Source organism: Tympanuchus pallidicinctus, unplaced genomic scaffold (assembly GCF_026119805.1).
Source record: "Tympanuchus pallidicinctus isolate F22 unplaced genomic scaffold, pur_lepc_1.0 scaffold16, whole genome shotgun sequence".
Lineage (NCBI taxonomy): Eukaryota > Metazoa > Chordata > Aves > Galliformes > Phasianidae > Tympanuchus > Tympanuchus pallidicinctus.
This window is the reverse complement of record NW_026294679.1, coordinates 5,063,964-5,086,159: the sequence shown is the minus strand read 5'-3', so window position 1 is coordinate 5,086,159 and position 22,196 is coordinate 5,063,964. Positions and strand designations below refer to the sequence as shown.

General features: G+C 39.6%; 1 protein-coding gene across 1 annotated transcript; it reads left to right on the top strand.

Annotated features, from left to right (window-relative positions):
- The first annotated feature begins 80 nt into the window (after nt 1-80).
- SEC23IP (SEC23 interacting protein) lies at nt 81-21,715 on the top strand. Its single transcript, XM_052676621.1, is given in 19 exon segments — nt 81-567; nt 3,463-3,992; nt 4,279-4,474; nt 4,674-4,867; nt 5,116-5,205; nt 6,420-6,540; nt 6,847-6,936; nt 7,373-7,514; nt 7,998-8,206; nt 8,855-8,973; nt 9,560-9,730; nt 10,053-10,148; nt 10,332-10,538; nt 11,166-11,321; nt 11,812-11,914; nt 12,860-13,045; nt 13,284-13,446; nt 15,501-15,595; nt 16,942-21,715. Coding segments are annotated over 18 exon segments (3,342 nt in total). The 3' UTR covers nt 15,583-15,595; nt 16,942-21,715.
- The last annotated feature ends 481 nt before the right edge of the window (nt 21,716-22,196 follow it).

Genomic DNA, 22,196 nt, shown 5'->3' with positions numbered 1-22,196 from the left:
AAAGAGGCACCGGCCCGCGGCCCTCCCTCCGGCTCGCTCCTGGCAGATCCCGGCCCCGCCCGGCCCCGCGCTCACCGAAGATGCCCTGCACGATGCTGAAGGGGCTGTTGAGCCAGTCGGCCACGCACGGCATGGCGGGAGAGAAGCGGGCGAAGGCCGCCGCCGCCGCCTCCCCAGCGCCCCGCCGCCGCCGACTCCCGCTCGCCAGCCCAGCGCGGGGACCGCAGACTTCCGCCCTCCGCCTTCTCCTCCTCCTCTTCCTCTCAGAGCGGCCGCAGCAATGGCGGCGCGATCCGAACCCGCCTTTTCCTCTCGCCCCTCCCTTCTCCTCCTGCCGCACCCGCTCGTGAGGCCGCCATCTTAAAGGCGGGCGGGATGAGGGCGGAAGGGGCCGGGCTGCCGTTGGGAAGGGACGTGGACGGGGCGCAGCCATGGCGGCGGCGAAGCCCGGTGGCGGCACCAACCTTCTCTTCGCTTCCTCCGCTACGGAATTCAACTTCACCGTGCCTTTCATCCCGGTCAGCCAGGCGCCGGCCGCGCCGCCGGGCCCCGCTCTCCTCACGGCGGGTATGGGGTGCTGTGAGGGGCGGGCGCTATGGCGTGTGGGGCTGAGGGGCCGCTCCTCGTCCCGCTGTGCTCGGGATTCCGTGCTGTGCTCGGCCAAACTGCGCTTCCCTTCGGTAGCTCCTGTCTCGCTGTGACCCTCATCTTCCCTGAGCGTGTGCCAATCCCACGTCATCTTTCATTTTCCTCGTGCGGATACAGAGCGCTGAGCAGGAACTTGAGATTTCCGTGTTAATTTAGCATCAGGGAAGGTTGAGGTGGGATGTTTGAAGGCGCAGCTGCCCGGGCAGTGCTGGGTCGCTGAGCCTGTGGGTGTACAGAGCTGTGGGAGTACAGAGCTGCGGGTTGTGGCACTGAGCGGTGTGCGGATGGGCCTGCTGGGGGGGCTGGATGGTGTTGGTGGTCGTTTCCAACCTTAATGAGTCTGTGATTCCCCACTCAGTTCAAAATCCAACGCTGATTTCAACGCTGACATGCCTTAGCTAGGGAAAAGAATGCAGTACATCACTGTGAGTTTACAAACATGCTTGACAAGTGTGGCTTCAGAATGGTTTTTAGATGATCCACATTTTCAGGGGCAGAGAGAGGGAATAAGGACATTAAAATATCATTCCTACTTATCTAAGATAGGTGGCTGATACACGTACTAACTGAGCTTGCACAGTCCTTACAGTTCTTAAGTGCAGGTCTGGAAATTAGCATTATGTGAGTGGCTCTCACGTGGCAGCTTCCTGGCGAGGAAGGAAATCTGTTGATGGGATTTCAGTAATAAGATGAGATTAGTTGTGCGCTCTCCTTTTTGCTGAATTTTTGATTGGATGAAGGTTCATAGTTTTGCAACTGGAGTGAAATTAATTGCTGGAGATCTACTGAGGTTATGCCACGTTCAAGGGAGGGGCATCCTGTTATATTCTACTTCTGTCATGCCTCCCATTCACCTTGACTAGCCAGCTGTCACAAGGACCTGGATGCATAGAGCAGTTTGCATCTTGAATCACAGTGTGAAGCAGGAAGGGATGAGCCCTTGAGTTTGAATCCTGAACTGTTTTGAGGATCTACGTCAGGAATTGTTTGACATCCATGTGAAAGCTGATGTTTGGAGGCTGTGTGCATGAATGCATCTGTTGCATTTCGAAGAGTCAGTAGCAGTAAGAGGTTTGTGCCGTACGGTTTGAAGACAAAAGATGTGTTCTCTGGTTCAGATGAACTAACTAACATCCTTACTGTAGGAAGTGTTCCCAATGAGGACTTGGACGTTTGTCACTAGGGATTGTCAGATGGCAGTCTGCAAGTGACACAGGAGGCTGTCACACAGTCACTGAATGTGAGAGGAATACTGCCCTTGTTTCTCACAGCTGGAGAATCGCAGGATTTCTTTTTCATTTGTACAAAGTGCTTCACTTTGTCTATGCATGTGTTTCAATGGACTTTGTGCAAATTACAAAAAAGGTAATGTAGAGATTGTATCTGAAAACTGTATATATATATGGTTTTGTCTGTCCATTCTTTTAGGAAATGCACAGATAGAATGAGTTTTCCAAATATTCTTAAAGTGGTTTATGAATAGGGTTTTGGTAAAGGCCTTGAAAGGCTCTTGAAAGTGGTACCATAGGTGCAAATTCAGGTGGTGCTTGCCTAAAATTGTTGTCATCAGAAAAGACTGGTAAATAAACATTTTAGTCATGGCAAATTCTGCCATCAATTCTGATTGATTAACTAGAACGGCAGCTTCCTACAGGGACTTCTCTATGGATTCCCCAGTGCTCCCTCGATGCTCTGTATTCCTGTGATGTTGGCTGCAGATAAAGATGTAAAGGTGTTTGTTATCGGCCGCTTGGAGATGCTGGTCTCTCATTGCCTGGGGATTGAGGAGCAGAGAAGCAGTAAAGGGGGATTCATCCCCATTGTCTGGGGATTATTTGACTGCCAGAGCAGAAACAATGCTCTTATGACTTCCAATAAATTGCTTTGGGTGCTTGTAAGGTGCTGTTTCCTCAGCAGGCAGGCAATGATACTCAGACAGTTCAACGTTCAGCTGAGTCTATTGCTGGACTCAGGTCAAACTGCTTGGTTTTCCAATTTCTACTGGATCAGTGCAAAGCAGAAAGCTGAAACTGACAGGGAGCTGGTATGTGTTCTTTCTCAAGATGCAAAAACAGAGACATGACAGGATTTTAAGCTCTCTCCTGCAATTACACAGGATGGTGACTTGTTTTTCTGTACCAGAGATTCACCTCTTGCACAAATTTACAGTAAGGTTCTTAGACAGAACTGGACTAACTCTTGCTTGTGATGAATCTGGCTTATCAGAGAAACTGGAGTGATGAGTTTTGGCCACCTTGCAAATAAAGCGGGAAACTGAGAGAGGGCATTGCTGATGGTCAGGTGAGGATGGCCTTAAGCCACTAAGAGCCATCACCAGTAGGCACAGTCAGTTTGGGAATGTCCTTAATCCCTACTTTTAAGTGAGATATTGGAAGCCTAGACATTAGAGAGTAAGGTCCTATTCTTAGAATCTGTTTTTGTAGCAAGAGGAAATAAAGCAAACCCACTCCTGTATTTGGTAGGCATAAGGGAGATTGAAGGGGATTTTAGTGTCATGGAAGCATGTTTCTTTGACAAGGTGGCTTGGAAAGGTCCTAATTTAAGTTATACTTTGGTCTTTTATTTAAAATTTTAGTTTTTGTTGCTTTATGAACACAGAATGACCTTGGCATCCTTTGTTTAACTTTATGGCACATTTAATCTTCAAGGATATATAAGATTTATAATAGTTTTGGTTTCATATAGTCCAGTAGAGTTTTGGAAATAGCTTGTAACATTACAGAACATCTTGTCTACATGTGCTGATTTGTTGGAACCTCTCTGGACATCTTTTTGTTTTGTATGTCCTTGCAGATGATTCTGCAGATGTTGGCGAAGAGGACAGCTTCTTGGGTCAGACTTCTGCCAGCCCTAATCCTCCACAGACTTTCAACTATTTCTCTCAAGTGTCCAGTAGCAGCGATCCGTTTGGAAGCATTGGGCAGCTGCCCTTAACATCTTCTGCACCACCTGTTGGAGCAGCAGCCTTCTCCAGGCCTCCAACTTCACTTCCTCTTGTGACTGGGTCACAGGATGGGCAAAATGCCTTTTCTCCACAGCTTCCCAAGTCACAGTCCTCTTCTGGTCCTCCACCTACTTCACAGGTGGGAATTGCAGGTTATCAGACTCCTCAACAGAGCTGTCCCCCACCTGCAAATGCTTCTGCTCTTCCATCTCAGCAGGGTTATAATCCTTATCGCCACACCACCCTGAGCAGCAGAGCCAACCCATACCTTACTCCGCCACAACTGCAGCAGGGTCACGCGTCAACCCAACCTGTTCACCCACCAGCCTCTGTCCCACCTGTCCAGATGTATCAGACACCTCCAGGGCCATTGACACAGGTAAGTAAATTGTTCCTGACGTGGTGCTGCCAGAATTTAACAATTTAAGACTCTATTCCTTTTTGAATTGTGTGTTTTACCTTAAAGATCAATCCTGTAATTGGAAACATGCAAGTTTTCGAAAACATAAGCAATGGGCAACTTGTCTATATACTATTTTCTGATTGAAAGAGAATGTTCTTGGAAAACAGAAATAAAGGCTCACAGTGCTCTTTATTGCAAAGGATGAATTAATTCTATTTAAAAAAAAAACAACTGTAAAATTGAGAGAGACCTTTTTTTTTAGTTTCCTCAGTCTCAGTCACAGCTCCGAGCTCCCAGGCCTGCAGGTCCATTGGTCCAAGCACCTCCTGTTCTGCCACAGAACCAATATGAGCCTGTTCAGCCACACTGGTTCTACTGTAAAGAAGTGGAAGACAAGCAAATATGGATGCCATTCAGCATTCTGGATTCTGCAAAACTAGAGGAAGTCTATAATTCTGGTAAGTTATAAAGATTTTAATCGTATCTTCTTCAGAGGTGAGCAGAAGGAACTAGATGGAAGATATTAAACTTCTATGATATAAATATCTGCCTTAATGACTTAGTGTCAGTCACAGTAGTGACTGGGGCCTTGGAATGAGAGGGGAAAAAAGAATGCACGCGTTCGTGTTGTAACTGAGGGTAACTTTTGTGTCACAGTCCAGCCTGATCCTGAGAGCGTGGTTCTGAGCACTGATGGCGGGCGCTATGACGTGTACCTGTATGACAGAATGAGGAAGGCTGTTTACTGGGAAGAAGAGCCTTCAGAAGTGAGACGATGCATGTGGTTCTATAAGGGAGAGAAGGACAGCCGCTTTATTCCTTACACTGAGGATTTTAGTGATAAGCTGGAGGTAGGTATTACTTTTTACATAAGCTTCATGAAGAACTTGGAAGTACTTTTTATTTATCATATTATGATATTATGACCACTAATATCATCTAGTCCACCCCTCAAACCATCCCCACCATGTGTACTGAGCCATGTCACTCATAGTGTAGGTACAACTATGTAGCTTCTAATGTTAACATTACAGATAATGTGCATGGCCAAAAAAGACATGAAATGAGATTTCTCAATTAAACTTGTTTACTGTTTCAGGCAGAATATAAAAGGGCTGTAACTACAAATCAATGGCATCGTCGACTTGAATTCCCAAATGGGGAGACAATTGTTATGCATAATCCCAAGGTAATAGATTCTGGCAGCTGGTTCTTGCAGAATGCATTGGGCTGAATGAGTATAAGAATAATGCAGTGTTAGTTTTGCTTAAAATTGACTTCTTAATTGTTTTGAGTATGTGTGCGTTTAAGATAAAAATGTAATATGTAATATACTATAAAGTCTTCTATTAAAATTCTATAAAATAAGCTATAAAATCTTCATGTTTCAATGTGCTGTGACCTGATTAAAATACAGTGCATCCTGGTACTTAGAAAGAACAAGGGTTAAATGGCTGAAATATTTGCTAAGTGTAACTGGCAGCGAGCAGGAGGTAATTTAAATTACTTTCCAGTTGGTAGAGACTGTCTGAGGTTAATTAAAGCTAAGCTTTCATGGGAAGAAGAGCATTAATCAAACAGTAAAAATTAGCTTGAATATTTTAGCCACAAAGTCTTCCACTGCAGCTATTTCTAGGCCACGAGGAAGTAGAATTTCTAACTAAATCTTTTCTGTACTGTAAATGCTCTGCTAGCAGTGTCGTGTGATTTAACTGTGGACTTCAGACTTACTGTGCAGTGTTGTTAACTGTTCTCTTATCACAGATGCAGTAGTACATAAAATTAAAAAAATATTTATCAGAATCAGTTATTCCTACATTTACCACATGTAGGTTAAGAATGTTATTACCACTAATGTAGGTTAAGAAGTTTCATCCAGGAAAAACCCTAGAGAAGAAGCACTTAAAATTCTTAGTGTCATAAATATGATGTGACACTTGTGCTAGTGACTATAAACAGTCATGCTAGTGAATTAATTGTTTTCTAAGGTTTTTATGCTCCTTTTAAATGTTTTCCTTCTCTGATGAGGACTGATCAATTTTTTTTTGCCTTAAATTGGAATAATTGTAAATAGGGGGAACAGTTAGTTTCTTCACAAAAAATAGCCAACTGATAAGGAAGAGTGGCACTGGGATCAGGAAAGAGGCACCTTAATAATGCTTGTCTGAGGAATTGAAATTGTTAGGAATTGCAGAGCAAGCCAGCACCTTCAACTAGTGGTTTTACTTCAGTGTAAGTCATCTGGTTGCTTCTCAAGCTAATGAGAATTATCTGTGTTAATTCAGGGTCTAGAGTCTCATTTAAGAAAAACTGTGGAGAAGCTCATAGGGTTTTAAAAGGTTGTGTTTTTCATTGATTTTGTTTGTTTTTGTATTTATAACTGGTAAATGTATTCATTCTCAGGTTATAGTTCAGTTCCAACCTTCTGCTACATCAGATGAATGGGGCACCTCACAAGATGGTCAGGCAAGACCAAGGGTAGTAAAACGTGGAATTGATGATGACCATGATGAAATACCTGATGGTATGTGATTAGTGTATGCGGGGCTGCATCTTGAGCAGTGGGTTTGGTTCAGTGCAAAAGTTGGATGACAGTGAGTGGAGCAGCAAAACGCTGTTCATGTGTAGAGTCTAAAGGTTAGAATTGCTCCATAATCTAAGCTGCAATCCATTGATGTTGTTCTCTAATCAAAGCAGTCTTGTGGACTGTGTGATATCTTGAACCATGGTATGTAATAGGCTTTTGAAGCAGTTTAAGAATGCTTGACTCTAAATTTCACTAGTGTAGTAAATATTGGTACTGTGATTTTTTCCTTTTCTTTTTCTACAGGAGAAATGGCCCAAGTTGACCATTTGGTGTTCATGGTTCATGGCATTGGGCCTGTGTGTGACTTGAGATTTAGAAGCATTGTTGAATGTGGTACGTTTTCCCTTGTTCAATTGCAGTTTTATTTTTAACTGTTGAGTGCAGATAGCTTATCTTTCAGATAAGTATGTCTTTAAAAAAAAAAAAAAAAAAATTTTAGTGGATTTTGGGGTATGTTTGGTTGTGTGTGCATTTCTTTGGGTTTATTCATTTATTTAAGGCAGTTGAGTGAGCTAAGAAGGCTGTGTGTGGTCTGATCTTAGAGTAAAAATGCACTGTTGTGAGATAAGGAGAAGCTTACAAGAAAGGCACTTAAAAAAATAATAATAATAATTGAGTAATTCTTGGAAAGGTTTTTCCACTTTGCAGTTCCCTTAATTTGTATTTTGATTATGTCTGTTGCAATTGAGGGGGGAAGAAAGAATGCTTGTAGTTGTGTACTACTTGAATACCTTTACTGTCAGGTTTTCATTGCTCTGCTTCTCTACAGTTGATGATTTTAGAACCGTTTCTCTGAAGTTGCTGCAGACTCACTTTAAGAAATCTTTAGAGGAAGGTAAAGTGAGCAGGGTGGAGTTCCTTCCAGTTCACTGGCATAGTTCTCTGCACGGAGATGCAACAGGTGTGGACAGGTGAGTGTATGTTCATTTTTTTTCTGTAGAAACAACTAGAGAAATTAATGTGCTTGTGAGGCTGGGGGGGTTGGAACTGCATGATCTTTGAGGTCCCTTCCAACCCGGGTGATTCTGTGATTCTGTGATTCTGTGGGAGTGGCTAATGCAATTGATACATGAAACACTTATGAGAGTGAATGTGTAGTACAGCAACAGGTGTGTTTCATTCACAGTGGATAGTTGTCTCTCCTGTGCCTTCCTGCAGTCTCAAGTCTGACTCTAGGAGATACCAGGGTCCTCTTTCTGAGGAAGGCACCAAGCCCTTTGTCTGTTCCTTGAGCACTAATGTATGAATTTGCAGTGAGGCCAGAAAGCTACATGCTATTGAAAATATCTCTAAAGACCCTCCTGTAGTATTTAGATTGCAGCTCTGCCATCTGTTGTTTCAAAAGTTAACAAACTACTTATCTTCTACTTCTAACGATTCTCTGTTCTGAGTAGGAACATCAAAAAAATCACTTTGCCATCGATTGGACGCCTGCGCCACTTCACCAACGAAACCCTGCTCGACATCCTGTTTTACAACAGCCCCACCTACTGTCAGACGATTGTGGATAAAGTAGGGATGGAAATGAACCGCCTGTATGCACTTTTCATGAGTCGCAATCCAGATTTCAAAGGAGGAGTCTCTGTGGCTGGACACAGTTTAGGTGATTATTGAAGGCACTGATTGAAAATAAAACCAGCATTCCTACATGAAGGGAAGTGGAACCTCTGTGAAGCAGAAGGCTGAACTTATCTGAAAGTTCATGCGTGTTTTTCAGACTAAAAATAAAACCCTTCTCAATAGATGCATTTATAAAGCTCTGCAAGAAAGTTTATAACTCTGGCATACATGTATGTTTGACCTGTCTTAATTTTCTTTATGAGGACTTAATATCTAATCAGAGTTTAAAAGTTAATTGGTTATCTAGTGTCGTCTTAGGCAGGTAACCCACTCAGTAAAACTAAGGTCATTTTTTGGAACACAACATACGACTTCATAAAAGTTATTTTACATTGGTTTGGGCTGGGATTTTCCTTCCATTTGGTAAGATCTATCCATCTTCAGTCTAAGATGATTAAAAGGTAGTTTAATACTGGCAACTGCATTCCACTTGAACAGAAAAAGATGAAAAAGATCTTGTTTGCATTTTACTGCTATGTCAGTATGTGTGTATTTAAGTTCAGCAGTTTTTGGTGTTTTTTTTTGGTCAATTTGTATGTTGCTATAACTGCTGTATCTAATTCTTACTGATTACTTTGGCACAGGAAGTATCTAAAACTGTTCTTAAGGCAACTTTAATTTCTATTTCCAGGTTCCTTAATTCTGTTTGACATATTATCTAACCAGAAAGACTTGGCTTCATCAGTAAATACTGAACCTTTCTCTGGTGTTAATGGGACTGAAAAGGATGTGCCTGTTCAAGATAAACAGGTAACTTGCATGCTAATCTTCCCAGGCAATTAGATCTGATAATTTTAGCATCTTCTTCTCTAGTGGCCAGAGTTCACTGACTGAAACAGTATTGCATGTTTTGATGGTATGTTTTGACATGTTAATGGTAATGTGCCATTTTGTAAACATTGTCAAATCTCAGTACAAACTATATGCCTTTCCTTGAAGTTCCAAGTAGTGGTATTTGATCATGAGCATTATCTTTGGACTTGTGGATGCATAACTTGTCTTTGTAAACCTGAGTGGTTGAGAGATTTCCAAGAGGAGAAGAATGAATCTATTTGTTGTCAAGCTTGATGCAGTGTCTGGCTGTTTGGTCGTTAATGGAAATACGTTTTTAAGTGTTCAAAACCTCAAGCAACCTTTCTCTTGTTTCAGTAATTTTTAAATGTATAATTTCTTAGTCTGTTATTAACAGAAAACTGGTACTGTATTTTACTAAAATGAGCTTAGATTAACAAAGCTTATATAGCATGAGTGCTTCTAAGAGCAATTAACAGAATTTGTGTTTATTTGCTGTGTATTGACTTGTTACTGTCTGATGTGACTATGCTGTCCTTTTAAGATGACTGAAGATACCAGTTCCTTGGGCTCATCAATTACCACTTCTGGTGATGACCTTTGTGAGCCTGAAGTAGATGATGATGTTCCTACTTTGCAGAAGACTCTGGAGATGCTGAGTTTATCAGAGTACGCAAGCACGTTTGAAAAGGAGCGGATTGACATGGAATCTCTGGTACAATAATGTTCAGTTGGATCATGGGGGTTATACCAGGGTGTAGGATTTGTTATTGTTTGCTGTTTTCTTCTTTTGCCTCAGCATACTGTCAGGCATGAAAGTAGTCATGAACATAATTAATGCTGGACATGAAGACTAAATATTATATGACTTGGATTTTTTTTTTCCAATTATATTATGTCACTATGTTTTGTATTCTTACATTTCTGTAGCTTTGTAAAATGTCTTTTAATTATTTCATTTGCCAGTAAGAAGTGATATATGTTACTAGAAAAGTTATTAAGTGTACTTTGTGTATATTTGTGGTTTTGTTATTAAGCTGATGTGTACAATTGATGACCTGAAGGAAATGGGGATACCTCTTGGACCAAGAAAGAAAATAGCCAATTTTGTAAAAGACAGAGCAGCCAAGCAGGTAAATACACTTTTCAGGAGTGAAATAAAAAGTTGTTAAGCAAGTGTAACTGACTTTGTTGCTATTAAGTAACTTCTGCTTTTTAACACACTTGTTAACAACATGAATATATTGGAAGAATTTTGATAAATGTGGAAAAAATATTTATTTGTTTTTTTCTGGTCTTGAAACCTGTCTCAAAAGGAACAGAAGAAAGCTGCAGCAGAGAAGAAAGCAGCATTGGCTGCCATGCTTCAAACACAAGAAGCTTCTCAGAAAGCAAAAGAAACAGTTACTTCTGTCTCACCTTCAGAGTCTGGTCAGCAGCACTCAAAGAGGAAGCTTCCAGTTGGTGCATCTGTTTCTTCTATGAACGTTGACTATGAGTATTTTGAAGTTGGAACTGGTCAGGTGAGACTACATAAATTTAAACAAACTATCTGGAACAGTGCTGTCCTTTTGCTTGTTTTTGTGTGTTGTTTCATTCATTCAACATTGATGACTTTGAGCTGCATCCCTTGATAGTTGTGCAGATGTTATGTTTGCAAGGAACTTTTGGTGAGAGTGAGTGCTGGGAGAGTGGATCAGATTACTGAAAAACACTATAATAGTGAAGATACCAATGCAATTAACTTTTCTACTTTCACCAATGAGTGTCCTGTTCCAAAATCAGAATGGTAAGAATGCTGTGGTACTGGATGGCCTAAACTGGTTCATGTATGCTGTTATATTTAAGTTGTACTTAATCTTAACTCAAGAAACAAGCCTTGAGTGCTTCCTATTCAAATAAATACCAATTTTTAATTTTTCTGTATCTACCTATAGTGTGAAGTTTTAAAAAAAATAATAAAATCACATTATAGTAATACACATATACAACACTGTAGTATGGAATGGAACAGTGCAGCTGAAATGTCTTGGAGGTACCTGTCAGCATGTGTTTGATTTAATACATGGCTTGTTTTTCCTTCCTCGTTAAGCATTATATCAATTAGCTGGCAGTACTGAGTGATTATTTTTCTGACTTTTGTCTGATAGGTTTCAGTAGTTTACAGTGCACTGGACTTTGAACCAGATACATTCTTTGCTCTTGGTTCCCCTATTGGTGTGTTCCTAACTGTACGAGGACTGGAGAAGATTGATGAGAACTACAGGCTTCCTACTTGCAAGGGTTTCTTCAACATCTATCATCCAGTGAGTAAGCAGTATTTCTGAGTCTGGATTTTAGCTGATGCAAACCACAATACAGAATGCTCAGTTTTTAATTTAGAGCATTACACCTCATTTCCCCCTAGGTACACTTTCAAAAAACATAATAACCCATCTGGAATATTTATTCCAGATACCTACGATATTTACTACAAAAAAAGTAGAGTTGGCTTCACAGGTTCCATGCCTATGTATGGCTTGATAATATTTGTCCTGTTCATTTTTAGAGCTTAACCAAAGTTTTTGGTTTTTTTCCTTCATTAATTTCAAACTTTTCAGCATGCTTTTGTAAAAATGTTTTATTTGAGCTATTCACAAGGCTTTTTTTAGTTTCCAGAGAAATTCTGGGAAACATAAAAAATTCTAACAGGTGTTGTAAATGCAGTATGTTTGTCTTTTTCTGTCCTGTCTTGATTAGCAATTAAACATTGGCAGGTTGGTAGATAACTAACATCACTTTGTTATTTCTTAACAGCTTGATCCAGTAGCTTACAGGATAGAACCAATGATCATTGAAGACTTGAGTTTAAAACCAGTTCTTATTCCACACCACAAAGGCAGAAAAAGACTTCATCTAGGTAAAAAGTAAACTTATGTAAACTATGTATCAAACCCCCAACTTCCTTGTTTGAGGCAATAGAGTATCATACAGTTTCAGGAGACAGTGTATCCAGGTGCCTGTCTTTGTGTTGTTAGGTAGCTTTTATTGTTTTGTTTTTTTTTTTACCTTGTCCCAGATGACCTCCATTAGATGTTTAACCAGTCTTTTCAGTATTGGAAATGTTCAGGGAAAAAAATGCAGGTTTTTTTCCCAATGCAGGGGTTGGGATTTTATTGCTCAGGAGTACAAGTGGTGACTTAAGGTGACTCAAATTTTGCATACTTAAAGAATGTCAGCTTTACTGTTCAGCTAACAGTGCTACAGTTCAGGGCCCTTTTGAAAGTCCATCTTCATTCAGGGTCTTGGATAGAGAAATTCAGTAGTATTTGTGCCTTAGGGATGGTATGTTAGAATCAGTCTGTTTTCCTAGGCTAGACGAGGTACTTGCTTAGGAATGTTTTAGCTTGCAACTCTTAAAATGTATGTAATAAAGGAAAAAAATATGGTCTTTATCTCTTTACAAGAAAGACTGATTTTTCTTAGATCTGGGTGAATGTTCCATGGAAAACTCTGATTCCTGATGTAACAGAGCAGTGTGAATCTAACCATTAAACCATCAACCAATTGAGTGTTAGAGGAGCTATTGGGAGAGCCCTCTCTTGTTCACTGTTTGCTACCAGTACTGAATAGCAACTTAGTTGCTGTTAACACATTTATTGTGTTAGTTCATTAACCCATTTAGTGAGAAATAATGATGCACTAATTCTATATCATCCTTTTAAATAGAGTAAGGGTGCAAGAAACACGTTTATGACATAACAAGCCTGTTTCTGGTAGTAATTGAAATATTTGTTGAATGGGGCTTAATAATTCTGGTTTTAGTTGAATGTTGTAAATATTCTTGCTGTGATGCTCTTTCTAGAGTTGAAAGACTCTCTGTCTCGAATGGGATCTGATCTGAAACAGGGTTTTATCAGCTCTTTGAAGAGCGCGTGGCAGACCCTCAATGAATTTGCACGTGCTCATACGTCTTCAACTCAGCTACAAGCGGAACTGGAGAAAGTTGCTAACCAAATTAAAGAGGAAGAGGAAAAGCAAGTGGTAGAAGGTATGTGGACACATTTTTTTTGGTTTTATTATTTATTGTTTTCCAGTTAATGGAAGCTTGAGTATCTTAGCACTTGCTGTTGAATTTCTGGTTTATGCAATGCCATCCTAGTCAGTTGAGACTGCTATAATTGTCTAATTGCAAGTGCTTGGAAATTGTAGCAGGGAAAAGGAGTGATAATTATAGTTATGCAGGCTGTGCTTGAAAATAGTTAAAATCTTAAAATCTTTAATTGTAGCTGAAAAGATCACTGAAAGTCCAGACCTTCCAAAAGATGAGGATTTTACAGTGAAGGTTGGAATGCTGAATGGAGGACGACGCATTGATTATGTTCTACAAGAAAAACCAATAGAAAGCTTCAATGAATACCTTTTTGCTTTACAGAGTCATTTGTGCTACTGGTAAGAGGTCCTCATAACTTCACTCTGAAATGGTCTCCCATTTGGAAAGATGTTTTCTTCCCACTCAGGCTGTATTGTGAAGTTGAATTTGTTGTATTCTGGATGATCAAATAATGGAGAGAAGTCAAATGTCAAGGCAGAGAGAATATATGATTACTCAAGGATGTCATTCTCAAGATGTCCTACCTGGATTTTCCTGTTAGCTAGTTTCATTGTACAATAGTCTGCATTTGCACAATGTAAACAATTCTATAGTCCTGTTTGCTATCAGGATGTTGCATATTGGTCTATTGAACCTTGAAAGTCAAAGCACGTACTTTTAGTACAATCCTTTTAAAGGGAGAAGTTAATGAGCATTTTGCCATCTGTAGCTTTTCAGTTATAACTATTTGTGAAGGAACTGTGTTAGACTTCAGTATATAGTAAAACTTAATTACCTCTTTGTGTTGAAGTGAAAGTATCAGATATTGATGCTGTGCTGCTAAAGCTCAACAAAGCAAAGAAAAAGGCATAGCAGGTTTTCCTGTACATTTGGATGACTGTGATCTACCACTTGTAGACAGTGATTGCTCTTATACAGAACAACTTGTAGAAAAGGTGCAGATTTTGGCATCGTGTAGACCTGCATTATGCTGTTGCCATGTCTGCATTTGAACTTGCTGCTTTTTAAGTGATTATGTTTCAAAGGGATGATGTTATAATTAAGCACATATGAAAATACACAGATTATGGAATGGTAGAACAGAGGGTGTGTAAGCTGTATCTGGTAATACTGCAACAACTTCAGTGATCATTAACTGCCTGCAGAAAGGTTTATCAAAGCTGCAGTGCAGCCAAGCACTGGCTTGCTCTGACAGAGCTCCCAAGCAGTTGGAGACCCAGTGGTGGCACTGCTGCTTTGCAGTTAAAACTGAAGGAAAGGAGCTTTATTCCACAAGGTGGCAGCCAGTCACTGCTGAATTTTAAAAGCATATCTAGCCACATCTGGGTTTTTTTGGTCATTCATGACCCAAATATGTGAGTTTTTTTTTGTTTGTTTCTTCCTCAGGAGGTGGTGAGAAATGCCTTAAAAAAACAGTCTGTGTGTTGCAGGGTTCAGAGCTTCCATGTTGATCCCTCTGCTTGCTTGTTTGCTTGCTTGTTCAGTAGAGAACACTGAGAAATGTGGTTGCTATCTCCATAGTAGACTGTTGGAAATGTCTGTAGATCCTTGGCTTGCATATTTAGCTGTACAGGTTTTCTGTAAAAGATGCTCGCTGCATTTGGAGGGTCGCAGTTCTGGCTAAGTTGTCTTTGCTAACTCTAATGCAGCTACTCCTGCAGCTTTAGAACTTCATTTAAATTTGCCTGGTGAACTGTGTTGCTGGTTTTTTGTTGTTGTTGTTTGTTTGTTTTTACAGTGGTTGTTATTCTCTTAGATTGGTATTGGTTTTTGTGCTTATATAACGCTTTATAGACATAACACGGACAATTCTTTTTCCTGAATTTAAATTCAGATGACCTGAAGCTTTGATTTTAAGAAAAGCTGGTAAAAACAATTTTGAAACATGGCACTTGAATTATACTAGTCTTTAAATGACACGAAAAATACTTTCATTTCCTTGGAAGTAAGGTGCAGAAGATGGCTATGGATGTTTGTTACAGCCTATCAACAAGAAAGCACAAACCAATTAGCAGAAAAATAGAGTATTGCTGATAGAACTGGGCAGGAGTGATAGGCTGTTTGAGGAGATTTAAGCCAAATGAATAACATCAAAGAAATGGATGGAGAAGGGGATTTCAAACTGCAGTGTAGTGAGAGTTAGGGAGAACACAGAAAGGAAAATGCAGCAGTAAAAGGTAAGCATGTTGGCTTATTGCAGAGGAAGTGTAAAGCTGATGCAGAGTTGTGACTCAGAAAGGAGATTGATAGAAGAAAGGCCACATTCCCAAAAGAGATTGGGCTGATAACTCTCTGAACAGTCTGCATGAACTGGGATGGGGATGAAGTATTCCAAGGGTTAGAATGTGATCCGTGCCAAATTAACTTTTTTTTTTTTGGTAATACTTTATAGGGAATCTGAAGACACTGCCTTGCTGTTTCTCAAAGAAATATACAGGACTATGAATATCAATCCTGAGCAGCCACAACATTGATGCATAGATACGTGTAAGTTTATTCTATTGTAAGATAGAATACATAGATACACTGTATATAGATGCATTGTAAGTTTATTCTAAGATAATAAATATTCATAACAAACTCAGCTGCAGCTTAGATCTCCTTACTTTCCCTTTTTTCTCTGGAGTTTAAATTACGAAGGAGGTAGCTGCAAAGTGTCATCTTGATCTGAAAAAACAATTCCTGGATGTTTAAATGCAGAAGAAACCTTTAAGTGCTCTCTCTTCCCTTCTGAAAAGCTATTTTATGTCAGAGTTCTTGATATGAGGCGATAATTGCCAGCACAGCTCTGAAATGTGGTCTCTATTATGTTATTTCTTCTTAGTCCAGCTGTTCAGTGAATGTTTAGTGAAGTATAGGAAAACTTGGTGATATTGGATATGATGAGGTTTCATTTATGGTGCAGTGCTGTACAGTATGTTTGTGTAGCATTTTGTCTTACGATGTTTTTGTTAGTAAGTTACTGAGTCAGTAGTGTTAACTGAGCTAAAATGACATGCAAGAATCAGTTGCACTAGCAATTAGTGAGTAGCTACCAGGATTTGTTTGTTTCTACTCACTGCAATAATACTTATGGTATTAAAAAAGAATCTTTTATATGAGTACCATGATTTATTTCTAGGTCATCTTTAGGCTGCTCTTCTTGTAACAGTAATAAAAGGCTTCATATAAGAAATGTAAAGAAATGTTTGATATAACTCTAATATGTGAACTGAAGACATTTTTTGTGGAAGTGTTTTCATCTCCTGTATCAAATTTGATTACTTGGTTGAAAATGCTGAGACCCTTCTAAAGTTCTCTTGCAAATGAGAATGTTGTCCTTCTTTATTAAAGCATGGATACCACTAGCAATTTATCCTTATGTTCAGAGGAGTATCTTCCACTGTGTAACTTGGAAGATTTAAGTCACTATGCCCTTTTCCTTTTTAGTAAGTAGTAACTCCTTTTGTATGTTCCACTTTTGGGGGAATGCATCAACATATTAAAAGCTCAGCTACAAACGAAGCATCTTTACCAGTATCTCTGAATACAGTAGGATAACTTAGAAGCATAAGGATCTAGTAGCTAATTGGAGTGTATAGTGTATGACATCCTATGAGCAGTTGTAAGCTTTTTCTTTTTGTAATTGCCTCTTTGTGTCCAAAACAAGTACATTTCATGAGGTTTTTGTGTTTAGAAACTGATCAGAAAAGAGAATGGATTTTTATAGATCTTTTTGAATCCTCTTGGAATTGAATGTTGGCATATCTCATTTTCTTAGTGCTACTACAGGAATACAAAACTTGATATATTTCACATTTTTCTTATATACATGTTCTGCTTTCTCTGCACAGCCATACCTGTTGGTCTGACAGACCTGGTGAAAGCTGCTTCAAAGAACACCTGCTATTTGCATAGTTAGAGCTGGCAGGATAAGTATCAGACTTTCCCTGCAGTCCAGAACTCTCTCAGATTCTGCCTTCCTGTGTCGCTTCAAGCAAACTTAGTTCTGAAAAGATCAGCCCCGTCATTCAAGAGATGAATGGAATGACATGATTTTGGTCTTATAAATCAGTTAAATTGTACAGCTGCCAAATATAAAGTGATCACTGAGGAGTCCTCTGGCATGCAAATCATTACTTCTCTCCCTCCTAACTCAGCTGACTGTCAAACATGCTTTGTCTACCAAGGCAGCACGTCCTTGTTAAAAAGGACTTGTTGAGAAACAGCAATAATCTGCTTTTCTTGACGTGTTTATTGGTCCACCTTTTAGTAATAAAACATGAACTGCAGTTATAACCACCTTTAATACAGATTACACAGAGCTGTTCCTATGTACGAAAAACTAGCAACAAGAATAATTTTCCTTACTATTGTAAGTGTTACGGAGATTTTATAAAGATCTTTTTAAGTTTCTGCTGGTTTTTTTTTTGTTTGTTTGTTTGTTTTTGCTTAAGTAGAAATGAACCTTTGATTTCAAGAAAGTTAGAAGTTTGTTACTGGTAGTTCAGTGTTCACACCTCTGGAAAAGAGCAGTTTAAAACCACGTTTTGGTCAAATGATTGATAGTTTAGTGAAACTAGGCTGCACTTGTGAGAACTGAAATACTTACCTTGACATTGCAGTTTAGTCTCTCAAAATACTTAGTGGAAGTACAGGCATCTGAAGCATATGGACATGAGATAATAATCTAGGTCTAAATCAGCAGCCCAGTCTGTGTATCTCTTAATGAAGTTGAGATGAGTAGGGTTGCATGTAATAATCATGAGTTTGTGTCTCTGAACACTGAGCTTCTGTAGCTTTCTTCTAGCTTCAGCTTACATGCAAATTGTGGCTTTTCTTAATAACTTAACTTTACTACTGACTGTTTGCTTCTGCTATTGCAATAAATGCATTTTGAAATGCAGTATTTTTTTTCTAAGTATATGTAAAATACACATTCTTGTGTAAATACTTTAGTTATTGTAATTATAAATACTTCCCATGGGTCTTTACAGCAAAAAATCTGTATTTCTTCACAGAGTAGGTTGGAAGGGGCCTTTGGAGAGGTTTAGTCCAACTCCCCTGCTCAAAGCAGGGCCAGCTTAAATTATGTGGCTTAGGGTCTTATTCAAGGATGATGTTCCATCACCTGTCTGGTGATTCTGCTCTATTCTTATGTTTGACTACTATTACTAAGATATTTTTCTAATATATTATTGTCATTTCCCAGGCAGAGTTTGTCTACTGCCTTTTGTCCTCTCTGTGCATCTCCAAGGACAGTCTGTCTCTGTCCTCTCTGCACCTTTTCATGGGATAGTTGAGGACAACAATGGGATTTTCCTGTTGGCTTCTCAAGGCTGAACACTTTATTCCAGGCATCTCCTTTCACGCAGAGTGCTGTAAATCCAAATATATGTATCTTAAAAGCACAAAACTAAAACAAGCCAACAAATGAAAGAAAGTACACAGCATGAAGATTAATAACTCTGTGTGAGGAAAATAACCAGAAAATAGAGGAGAAAAAAAAAAGGGTTGTGGCTTGATTGTATGTTTGGTTTTTTTCCAGTGCAAATGTTTATAAATGAAGTCTAAGGGGAAAAAAAAACATAATCAGAGCCTCTCTAAGAAATGCACTGCTTTTCCAACAGATTCCCATTTGAAGGAAATTGAATCTTTCACTGAAAACAGAATTATTTTGAAAATACTTCTGCCTAACTCAAGCAAAGAGGGCTGACTTCTGCCTCTCTGCTTCAGGAGCTGTTGTCTGTGCTGGCAGCGTTTCCTCCCTCTGGAAACCTCTCCTAGCACTTCTGTTTGTAAAAGCAGTGTAGTCAAATTGTGCTTGTGCTATGTGACGTTTTGTATAGTATTGAAATCTTCAGTAACTGCTTCTGGAGTTGTCCTGATACATATATATTTTTTTTTCCCAGTGAATGTTAAATTAATATTTATAACTTTGTGTCTGCAGTTTGACAAATGTGCTACAAGTTCTGTCTACAGTGATGCTTTCATAACAATGTTTTCCCCAGTTCCTCTCTGTATGTCATCTTGTTTCTTGTTACGAATAATAAAGTCTTGCATTTCATTTTTCCTTAACTCTCAGCATTTGGTGCCAGTGACAGCGTTAGTCTGTGGAGAGCTGGGCTTCAGGCCTAACAGGAGTGAGCACTCTGGAGCCACCCTTTGAAGTGCTGCATTGCTCTGACCAAGCAAGTGTTCTTAGATTGCATTTATTTTTTATCAGCTTTGAATTAGGATATGTTCCCTAAATGTTAAACAAAAAAGGTAGGGGCATTCCATGGATTCTTGATGAAAAATTGAGAAATACCTGCTCCAGGTACGTGGTCTGATTTCAGTACTCAATACGTTCTTGGCATATCTGCTTTTAAGTGAAATCATGTAAGTTATTGACAGTTTGCTTTGATGTAGTAAGAGCAGCCTGCTGGTTGTTTCCAGACTCTTGTAACAGCACTTGTTAGCATAAAATACAAGCGTGGCTCTGGATTGCTCTCTGATTTTTCCTAACTGTGAATCAGGATTAGCTTCCTAAAAGCTAGTAGATCTACTCCAGTGTAAATAAAATTGCAAACATACCTGTTCACTCTTCATTTCTACAGAGGTAGGGAGGTTTTTGTTTGCTTTGATTGGTAGCAGTTGTGTTCTAAAGAATGGATAAAGAGCAGCTCTCAGTTTGCCACGGTGAAAGGAAGGAGGGGAAGGAAAGCAGGAGCTGGGCTGTGGGTACCACTGAGCTCCTGGCTGCCTCCCAGCTGGAGCATGGAACGAGGCTGAAGAGTTGAGCATTGCTAATGCTGCTTGGGAGCTGGTGGATCAAAACCAGGAGCTGTTTAGGCCTCCTTGACCCTGTGCACAGGGTTATGACCAGTAATGGAATTATGTGAACATTGTGCTCTCGCTGCATTGTAAGCTGTAGTAAAACCCAAGAATCCCTTTGACTGTCTTGTATCATGTGCGCTTCTTTTCAGAATTGGTAACTCAAAAAGCAACCTGTGCACAGAAAACTTCTGTTTCCTTTCTGTTTCCTTCCTTGTTGTTGCAAAGCCCAAATAAGTGAGAACGTTCAATAACCTGCATGGATTTGTTCATCAGTACAATTTTGCTTGCAGAATCACTTCAGCTAAGCTGTGTGGAGGGTGTGAGAACCCCATGTGATGCACCTTGAAGCTAAAGTGCAGCTCTCCATGTGCATGAGGAATGGTGCTTTCTGCCTGATGACTTTCAAAACCTGGAGCTCTCCAGACTCCTTTTATGCATGAAGGCTATAAAAACAGTATCTTTCATATGTCAATAAAATAGCTTCAGATCCATACAAATTCAGGCAATCAAATGTGAAGTGTCTGTTTAAGGATGACAACAAGAACAAAGATCTGGCAGAAGGAAAAAAAGAAAAGCAGTTGACCTTGTATTTCTCCTTTTGCCACAAAAATCTTCAAATAATTTGTAATTTCGTCCTGTTAAAACGGCCTCAGAAATGCAAGCAGAGCAATAATTTTGCCCCAGACTGCTTTGAATGCATGAGCAGGGAAAGGGTTGATTCAGACACTGCTTGTGAGCTTCTCCAGCAGGAGCCTGGTTGCCAGAAGTCACGTTTTCCTAAGCTAAGGCTTGTTCTGGGCATAGTGAAACATTTGGTTATTCTTCTCTTTGCGGCTTCATGATTTTTCTCTATCTGTGTTTGGATATGTTTGTCCTTTCCCCACTTTTCCATCTTTGTGAAGGACTAAGAGTACAGCTTTGAATTTCCCATAAGCCTCCAGGGAGGTTCTCACAAGTGAGATGGGTTGCAGGTTGTAGAAGGGAATTAAGGGAGAAACAGATCTCAGATTTCTGCAGCCTCAGGGAAAAAGGAGCACAGCCATGTCATGACAAATACTTTCTCTCTTGTTTTTTTTTTTTCCCTTAGCTTCTCTGTGGAGTTGGATGTAGAGAAAATAATGATGGTTCTGCTGAGTGCAAAAATAAAGTTTCAGACATAACGTAAAAGAAAATTACTTAAAAAAAATCCTTAATGAGGGCAGCACTGTCTGCAAGGTATTTTGGCTAAATGATTTCTTAAGGGACTTTGATGCTTTTAAGTATTGTGCCCTGTCAATAATGAGTTTCAGACCATCCTTTGTACACATTGAGGTGGTTTAAGCTGCTGGAAGATCCTTTGCTAATGGGATCACAGTGCAAGTTTCAGTATTGATTGAAATATAATGACATCTGTTGAATGATTTGGGAAATTCTCTAAGGAGAGAACCTGCTTAGAGAGCACTGCAAAGAGAAAGCTGTGAACAGAAACTGGTGGCTGAACAGAGACAGCGACTCTATGGGCTAACAGGTGTAGATACATGTATAGATACTTATGTATGATGTGTGTGTGAACTGAAAGAAACACTTTTCCTCTCATTTGATGATGTGGATAGAGAGTGTGAGGTGTTCAGTCTGTGGCATCTACTTGGGAAAACTCAGACAACAGTTTCCACACCTCCAGCCATGCTGCTCATGTTTGAAAGCATGCAGATATTGGCAGAGCAGTAGAAGTTGTGTCAACTTGTGAAAAATACATATGGAAGTAGAAGTTGATGATGATAGTTTATATTGAAATAAACCAAATGAAACTTATTAAAATATTTATAGGACGCAGCCTGAGATTGTTCCTTAAACTTACTTAAAGTGAGGAGACCACGGGGCACATCTAATGGAAGGGTGAAAAATCAAATCAGTGTATCAACAAATCCAAGCATCACTTGAGAAGTATCTGTGTTGAATGGAATATGTACCTAATATCTTTTGCATTGCCTAACTGGATTTACTTGTTGTAGAGTATAAAGGATTTTTGTATGCTGAAGCATGTGGGAGATCTGAGCCACACAGTGTCCAGAGACCAGCAGTGTTAGCCAGCAGCAGATATCCTTAGTAAAACAACAGGTATCATTAGCACACCAGCAAAATCCTTTGGACTGTATGCATGTGCTGAGTGTGTAATGTGCTTAATTTGCTGATAAATGCATCTTGTTGGGCAGGATTTTCACTATATGTGCATTGACCTTTCCTTGGTTTTCAGCAGGAGGCTCATAGTTAAAGTACAAGATAATTAATGGTGTAGCTAATCATATCAGAT